The 9,364-nt window shown below is 37.2% G+C and overlaps 1 protein-coding gene across 1 annotated transcript in view; it reads left to right on the top strand.

Annotated features, from left to right (window-relative positions):
* Positions 1–6,257: 6,257 nt before the first annotated feature.
* LOC122350973 (dematin-like) overlaps positions 6,258–9,364 on the top strand; it is a 7,315-nt gene continuing 4,208 nt past the window's right edge. Inside the window, exons 1-6 of the mRNA XM_043247763.1 lie at positions 6,258–6,628; positions 6,794–6,948; positions 7,355–7,402; positions 7,532–7,612; positions 7,802–7,930; positions 8,647–8,709. Of these exons, the coding sequence (XP_043103698.1) occupies positions 7,388–7,402; positions 7,532–7,612; positions 7,802–7,930; positions 8,647–8,709 (288 nt within the window). The 5' untranslated portion in view covers positions 6,258–6,628; positions 6,794–6,948; positions 7,355–7,387. The remainder of the gene's footprint in view (positions 6,629–6,793; positions 6,949–7,354; positions 7,403–7,531; positions 7,613–7,801; positions 7,931–8,646; positions 8,710–9,364) is intronic.

Raw genomic sequence — 9,364 nt, 5'->3', positions numbered from 1 at the left:
TAGGCTCCAGTTTCTCAGAGTTTCTCGGTGACAGTAATCACAGATTATCACCGATGATATCCTATCAATGACTGATTCTGAGCTTTCTCAGTAAAAAAATTCCACTTCTGTGCACAGACCTCTGCCTTTACGTGAAAGTGTTTGTGCATCCATGTGCATGTCCTATATATGTGTCTGATTTCCCTCGAGGATTCTGACATGTCTGGACCCCTCTTCCCTCTGCTCACATACGACAAGCATGAAGCCCACCACATCATTAATGTGTTGATGGATAAAAATAAAAGTTCCTCATGCCCATGTCTTGATAATTGCCATTAATTGCAGTCTATGGAGGTTTAATGTTCTTAGAAAGAGCTATCTGTTAACATTTCTATTCATCTCAGTGGCACTTCTTTAACTTCCAAATTAATGGAAAAAACTATATGGATGAAAGTATTAGGACACGCCATTTAATTATATTGATTGCAATAATTAAGAGGTGTGTACTTTCATCCATATTGGGTATTTTCTATGAAGCCTGTATTTATAACACATTATAATGGCATCATTAAGGCAGAGTAATGGATGCATTATGCATTATGAATAACTTTATAAAATGCTGTATCATCTTATGAATATTCATAAGAACTGTTTTAAGGTGTTACCTATTTGTGGTTATAGCTTTTAAGAGTATGATCATTTATAATACAATGCACACAATTCATCCACTCAAGTTACAAAGGACAGTTCAAATGCATTATAAGTCTCATAAAATGGCGAGCCATAATATAACACATTTGCTACAGTTGATAACATTACAGTATTAGTAGAGTGTCTGCTAAATATAGCCTACACTTTATTCGACAGACACACTGAAGATAGGGTACTTCAAGTGTGTGAACATTATACCTACCCTACCTAAGTCTACTAATACTCTCGTGTTTGTATAATACTGCAGTTTTTTTATTATAACTTCATGCTTCCCATTGCCTAGCTCTGCAGCCTCCATGTGCAAACATTTGAGCAAAAAGTGAGTCACAAAGAGCTTAGTGAATTCAGGCATGGCACTGTAAAAGGATGCTACCTTTGTGGAGTAACTCAAACACAAAGCAGAAAACCGTGTAAAGTCACAGAATGGGGTTACTGAGATTTTGGCCCAGCGCACAAAGCAAGGATCTTGACTGAGGAACTTGACTGGCCCACACAGAGCCCTGCTCTCAACTCCATCAAACACCTTTGGGATGAACAGGAATAGAGACAGTGGCTGACTCATAAATGCCCTGCTGGATAAATGGGCAAAAATTCCCACAGAAAAATGGAAGCTGCAAATAGGGATATAACTTTATATTAATGTAAATGTATTAGAATGCAATCTAATTATAGTCACTGATGGTGTAACGGTCAAGTGTCCCAATACCTTTGTCCATAGAGTGTACTTCTGAAGCCATGATGATGGAAAACTGTAGAAACTTTGAAAAGACATTAATACCGTGCTCATTTGAATTAATTATGACAAAAAAAAAAATCTGAAAAGAAATCCTTGCATCACAGGAATAAACATTTTAAAACGTATTACTTTAGAAAACAGTATAAAAGTAAAAACCACTTTTGCTTTACGTTTGAAAAACCAACTGGATTTAAAAAGTATTGCAAAAAACTTAGACTTGAACAATACTGTAGTTGATCATACGATAATAGATCAGTGTGAAACAAGTCAAGCAAGGCATTGTCAGAAAACAGAAAAAAATACAGTTATTATATAATATGCCACTGTATTGGGATGTGTTTTGTTCTGGAAATTTGGCTTTATACTTTAAACTTTACTTTTTTTCCTAGTAATTTTTTCATCAGTGCTTGGTGTAAAACAATTATGGTAATTTTACAAAATGCAATTTTTCCTCCAGCTGAGATCAATTTGACTTTGACTCTGTGTCACACCAGGATCAAAGCAGCTTACAAAGAAAGCAGCTCTCCCCCCCGCTAACCGCACAAAATCTTCAGCGCTCGTCCACATCACCGTCTGTTAATGACCGCAAGATTGCTATTCGAGATGGCATTAAGTTTACAAAAAAAAAATTGGGGTAATAATTTTAGGGTGGGACTAATTTTGAGTAAAGTGGCCCAAGATATTATTTCTAATTTGGCCCTGGGTTACATCAGCATAAAAGTCTTTTCTGAGGTGGAGAAAGTCTCATTTTAATAAAAATATATGAAAACAAACATTTCATGAAAGCCAACATCCCATTTCCCAAACTTTCCCCATTTTTTCCCCAGTGTCAATAAAAGCATGCGTGTCTGTGTAGAGAGGGACTAGATTGGGTTTGTTCAGATGCGTGGAGCGCGAAGTCTCGTTTGCCATAGCAACGGATCCGATGTTACATAATGCAGTAGGAATAGGAAGAGGGCGAGAGGTCTGGCTGGCTTAATGTGGGAGATGCAGCAGGATATTTTTAGGATTCTCGTGTTCTTCCTCCTCTCTTGTACTGCGAGTGATGTGGGCAGGATGAGGATGAGGACGGTGCACCGTGTGTTTGTACAGTGTTCATCCGTTTTCGGCCGACTGTTGACTTGTACGTTGCCGTGTTAAATATGACACCATATGAGCATAAAGATAAGCACATCTCGCTCATGATTCATCATCTATGCAACGGCCTCTGAACGTCGGTGACTCACTGCCTTATACTGGTACAGTGAAACACCAGCCACGTAAAGTAAATACATTATATTACACAGACAAGCGTGTTGTGTTCCCCTATAGGTTTTAGCTGATATTGAAGTTTTTGTAATTTATCATTATGCTGTGTGTTTAATTGTGATCCTCATTTCCATTTTTAACACTTAATTTTAATATAATCTTAAATAAAACACATGGTAAATGTGATCTTTAGCAAAGCTTAATTATTATTATTTTAGATCGACTATAATAGTGTGCCTAATTATACATGTCTGAAAGTGAAAGCTATTATTTTTATTTTTTATTTATTTTAAAAAATGACATTTATCTTTTATGGTAGTGCTAGCACACACACAAAATATGGCCTTAAATATGGCTATGTACTGTAGATGTACGTCCCTGGCATTATTTTAAAAGCGTCAAAAGTCTGAAAGATGGCATATGTAAAAATCTATTTCGTTTTATTAATTTATTTTAATATCTTTTAAATTTACATTTTAGTCATTTAGCGGACGCTATTATCCAAAGCGACTTACAAACGAAGACAATAGAAGCAATCAAAATCAACAAAAGACCTACAGCGTGCAAGCATAAATAGAATAAATATGTTTATGCTCGATAGAGGCTCAAGGGTTTTATACAGTAAATAGCAGCCAGTAAAGAAAATATCGAAAACATTTTGCTCCGTGAGTCAAACGAACAGCTGAACTGCACCGGTCTTGGAAAGCATCCCTCATCCGTCTTAGATGTTGTCTGCTGTTTTCTCTCCAGAGACCAGACTTGATTTTCCACTAGATAGGAGAGCACAGGGACAATCTAGCTATAAATAATCTGGGAGAATAGCTGCTCTTTGAACAAAAGCCATGATAGGTCTGTTCATCCATCTGTGCTGGAGGACACGGAGGTTTTACAGAGATGTGAGATGTCAGACTGTGTTAGCTAAAATACAGAAGCACCACGCTAGAGTTTCTTACATAAGTCTTCTTTAAAGGTGAGTGTGATGACTAAGATGTTCCCGGGTGGATCTGCAGCGTCACTGAGATTGCGGTGCGTTTGCTTTGTGCTGTAATGAAAAACTCACGTGACTTGTTAGACTTCTCCTCATGTGGTTTCATGGGAAAAAAGCCGACTGAACCTCCCTGACTGGAACACACATCAGTAATGTTAAGGGTCTGCTGAAGTAGAAACGTTCTCCAAATAATGTAAGTTAGGGCTGTTTGAGTATGCCGAAAATCATTTTCATGATTATTTTTGCTCGATGCCGATATTTATCCATCAGTACTTGCTCACTTTTGACACCCACACTCTTCTTTTGAGCTGTGTTTAGATGAAAAATAAATAGAAAATGCAGGTAAAACTGACATAAAACAAATAGTCTGGGGCTAAATATTTTTTGCTCATTCTAGTGCAAGGCCAAAGTTCACGAGGCATGAATAATTGAGTGATTTTGACTTGTGTGAATTCAGAAGGATCAATAACTCAGAGACGCTGCCTGGAGAGAAAGCACTTTAGAGAGCACCATCATTCTGCTTCACATTCATTGGCTGCCAAAGAATGTCATGTATGCTTCGCCTAGTATTTACGGAGTACTAAAATAAAAGGCTTTTTCATTGCTTGTTTTGAATATTTGAAAAAACAGTTTACTCATAACAGAGTATGTACTCACCCTCAGACCATCCAAGATGAGTTTTATTCATGGGAACAGATTTGGAGAATTTAGCATTTTATTGCTTGCTCAATGGATCCTCTGCAGTGAATGGGTGCCGTCAGAATGAGAGTCCAAACAGCTGGCTGCAGTAAATCATAGTCCGTCATTAAGAATAAGAGTCGAATCTCTTCTGAATCAGGAGAGAAAAATGCACAGATCAAGCACTGTTTAAAAAAAGCGAAAAACTGTCCATAACAGTTTCGAACAAATATGCCGGATGATTGGTTGATTTTGAAATGTGAGTACAACGGAATGGATTTTGTTTTAACTGGATGAAGCGTTATTGGGGATTTTGGACTAGTATTTTGTTTGGAAGCGAAACAAATGTGTCCATGGAGGGTCAGATAGCTCTCTGATTTCATCAAAAATATCTTCAAAAAATAAAAATAGTTGTTGTAAGTATTATTAGGTGGATTATCGTATTTGTTTGGACTCTCATCCTGACGGCACCCATTCACTGCAGAGGATCTGTTGGTGAGCAAGTGATATAATGCTACACTTCACACAATCTTGTTGATTGAAGAAACCAAATCATCTTGGAAGGCCTGAGGGTGAGGGAAGTTTCTGGCTGAGTTACTCCTGCAGCACTGAATTCAGTTCACTGAACTGCTTGTCGCTGGCCTGTCATGTGGGGATGGGTAATGAAATCCGGTATTTGGGTGTTTCAGGAATGGTGCAGGGCGAGGAGGCCCTGTAGATGTGTGTCATGAAGTTTCTCACCGCCTGAGGTAAGAGTTCACTCTCCTGTCTTTCTCATTCAAAGTTGAAGTTATTTTTGCTTTAGATATTCCCCCCCTAAACCTTTCTGTGACTTACTTTCTTCTGTGGAAGGGAAAATAAGATATCTAACAAAATTAACTTTCCCCATTAACTTTCAGTGTAACTTTCAGTTTTTCAGAGAAGAAATAAAGCCATGATGGTGGACTTTTTTGAGTGAACTATACCTGTAAATAAAGAATTTTACAAATTTAAATTGATGGCAAACAATAAAATGAAGTTGATTTGTGTTGTTTTAGCTCGGTTTAATTAATGTTTTTAGTAATGGGATAGTGTATTAAAGTACTTTTAGTTCTGTACTTGTGCTTTTGTGCTATTATGCTAATTGCACAAATTTTTATAAGACTGTCAGGATTTGTACTTGCACTTGACATAGTTCCTGGTTAAATGGGGGAAGGGAGTCACAGTCGTCTGTCACGCTATCCGTCAGTGCTGACTGCAGGGATGTAATGTGTTTTATCATCCCTCTCCATCTCCATCACATCCCTCCCCCATCCTTCTCTTTCTCCATCCATCCGTCTCTCTTTATCCATCCTCTCTATCCATTTATCTGCCCTCCCCCCTGCTGTCTTGTCTTTCGCTATGTCTACATCAGAGTCTGTATCTCCTTCTCTTCTCACTCCCTTCCCAAAGTAAACATGGTTTGCTCTTCGTCGTGCATTCTCCGAAAACCGTATCGGTTAACCTCTTAAAGGAATAGTTCACCCAAAAATGAAAATGACCCCATATTTTACTCACCCCAAAGCCGTCCTAGGTTTAAATGACTTTCTTCTTTCCCACAAACAGTTTTTAGGAAACTTTTCATGGTTTTTCCAAGCTTGGTAATGCTTGTGGATAGCGGTAAATCGGATATATCCGTGGTGAAACTAACCTAGTACAGTGAGCAAGAATTTTCTCATTAATAATGCGGGCAGAGCCTTTTAGTAATGAACCGTCGCTCTGAGACCCTCAATGTTATTGCACCCATGCTTCAAAAACACAAATCAATCATGGCCTTTGTAATTCGAAAATCACACCAAAGCAATATTGCAATTCGTTCATAATGCTGGTATATCATGCTGCCCTAGACTGAACTGTGTTTGTGTGTGTGTGTGTGTGTGTGTGTGTGTGTGTGTGTGTGTGTGTGTGTGTGTCAGTGAAACACAAATTTAGCTGAAGGCTGATTTAGCTGATTTCCTGTGACCAAGAATTTGAAAAACCCTACTCTAAACAATATAAAGACATTTCTCTGGTCTTGAGAGGTTAAAGATATTCATAAATTGGTTTGAAGCAGATAGTTAGACGTCATAAGAGATTCTTAAGAGATGGTATTTTTGATATTCCTTTCCCATGAGTTTCTTTGACTATATATTGATATTGTTTTTTTTCCTTTGCCAAATCCTGAATGAGCCTAACCTGACACCTACCATACTGTACAACTGAGACCACTGATTAACCACAGAAATCCATTCAGTCCAGACCAAGGGGAGTGTTTGTGGGTTTATTTATGTGTAAGTGTGTGTTTGTATAATGCACAAAAATATCTGGAGCATATGGGAACCACTAAGATGGCTTGACAAGAGCTCTCTGAGCATATTTATCTGTATTTCTGATATGAACCCTCCAGGCTCTTCCTTTATTTTTCACAGTGTTTTTGTTGTACGGGCATGCTGTAGGGTTATTTTTCAAAGGAGTGGGAGATGTGTCCTTTTCAGCTGAATACAAAAACACACAGGATGCTAGAATGAAGCTTTTGTATGGAAGTCCATCAGAAAAGCCCAGAGAAACCCCATCATTGTGCTCATAGTCCACTGACTGCAGAGGTTTTAAGGTCCTTACACTGCTGACTTTCTGCACATTACCAAATTTCAACTTGTTTCAACTTGAAATAACTTGTTACCCCTCTGCCTAAAATTTTGTAGCTGATTCAATTTTTGTTACTTAATGTTAATTTAATGATATAATGATATAATGATAAAGTATTTTAGTTCACTATTATTTCAAGTTTCAACTTTTTTACAGTGAGTTACAAAGTTGGATATATTATATTATGTATATATAGAGATAAATATTCTAGTCGGTTGGATATATGTTATATATATTATATCCAACTTTGTCCACGTACATTCAGTACACCCAAAGTACTACATACTGTAATATATTGCAAATTACATATGCAAAATGTAACTATATTGTACCCCACCATTTAACATTAAAGTCTTTCTTCCTTTCCACAGTTACCTCGTAGGGAGCACCCCTTTTTATTCAAAATGATGATTCATAAGGTAATTAAAATCATATCGTACATACAAAGATTTCTTATTTGCAAATTAAAAATAGCATAATACATGATCATATAACGCTGAAAGTTTCAAGTGATGTTTGACCTTTGACCTTTGTGTGTCTGTGGACAGCAGTCGGCTCGTACCTCCCCGGGCAGTGTTTGCTCTCTACGTGGAGGAGGTGTTCCTGGATCCCCGGCGGTCACTATAGTGGTGTGTATAGCAGCGGTGCATGCTGGGATATGATTACCGCAGCAGATTGCACTTAACTAGATCCACATACATTGCTATACAGAATACAGTCAGTCCCATTACATTCAAGTACTAGAACTAGCTGTAAGAACCACAGTGTCTCAATATTGTAGCACCAATGTAATTATTTCATGTTTTGGATTAATACAGGCCAAAATGGACAATCAAGTGATTGGATATAAGGATCTAGCAGCTATACCTAAAGACAAGGCCATTCTGGATATAGAGAGGCCTGACCTGATGATGTATGAACCCCACTTCAGCTATTCACCGATGGAGGTAATATACAGCAAATATACTGTTCACAAGTTAAGGGTCAGTTAGATTTTTTTAGAAAAAGGATGCCTTAAATTCATTAAGTTTCTATGAATCAGAGAATCCTGAAAAACTGTATCACTGCTTCCGCAAAATATTAAGCATCACAACTGTTTTCCTCATTGATAATAATCAGAAATGTTTCCTGAGAAGCAATTAAGCATATTTGAATGATTTCTGTAAGATCATGCGACATTTTCACAATATTACTGTTTTGCTGTATCGTATAAATGCAAGCTTGGTGAGCATTATAGTCTTCTTTCAAAAGTCTTCAAGTGTCTCACTGACCCCAGAATGGCAGTGTCGTGTTGTTCTTTGGCGATGAGGTCTATTTTGGTCATTGTCTCATAGACTCAAAGCTGTTGATTTGTCAGACTTTCGTTCTGTAACACACTCTGTCTGCTAGCGTGTGTGATGTGTTCACTGTTTAGTTTCCTGCTGGGTGTGATGTCCCGCCATCAGAGCGCCTGGACAGAGATCAGCTCACACACACACACACACACACGCCATGTTAGCTCGGCTCTCCCACTGTAATTTGTTTTTTTGTTTCGCTGTAATGGAAGCTTTACGCTTCATTAGGTCTGTAAACCTGTCTGTGGAAATGTCTGGATATCTCACTTACTGCCAACAACTGACCTCCCTTTCTCTCTCTGACTGTCTCTCCCTTTTTCTTTCTCTAGAGGTCATTATCTCCTCGTTCAATCTCCCCTCCTCCATCTCCAGAGGTAAGTTGCATAGTGCATGTCTGTGAAAATCACAAATATGTCATATGCACTTTAATACGTACAGATTATATACATTTAGTGCTCACGAGTGCATCTGTTTGAATAAAAATGACAGTAAAAACTGTAATTTTTGTAAATGATTTTAATTAACGCTGTCAAACATTTAATCACGATTAATCACACTCAAAATAAACGTTTTTACAACACTTTAAAATAAAATGTTAGGGTTAACACTGCATCTTTCCGGTGGAAAAGTAGCGATTTATATATAGTTCATTTATAGTTATTTTTAAAGCTTCAAAGTATTGTCAAAAAATCTTCATTATTGTTTATTTAATGCTAACAAATAAGTTTTTGTTAAAAACAAACAAAACAAAAAAATGCTTATGATTTCTGCACAAGAGAGACTTGGTGTTGTTTCCAAATAAAAGGAAATATATTAGTATCTGTATCGGTATCAGTATATTAGCTGGAAAATATCAGCATATCGGGATATAGACAAAAATCTTGTGGATCTCTAGTAGAAACCATAATGCTTTGGTTTTAATAATGATTCTTTATTGAGCAGAAAGAAAATGATTTTTTTAGCAACATTAGTTGCAAAACAAAATGTTGTTTGACTTTTGATCAATTTAATGTGTCCTTGCTGAATAATCTGAATTATATATATATA

The sequence above is a fragment of the Puntigrus tetrazona genome, chromosome 8, assembly GCF_018831695.1.
Source record: "Puntigrus tetrazona isolate hp1 chromosome 8, ASM1883169v1, whole genome shotgun sequence".
NCBI classification, from domain to species: Eukaryota; Metazoa; Chordata; class Actinopteri; order Cypriniformes; family Cyprinidae; genus Puntigrus; species Puntigrus tetrazona.
Note: the sequence above shows the minus strand (reverse complement) of the source record. Positions and strands in the feature narration are given on the sequence as shown.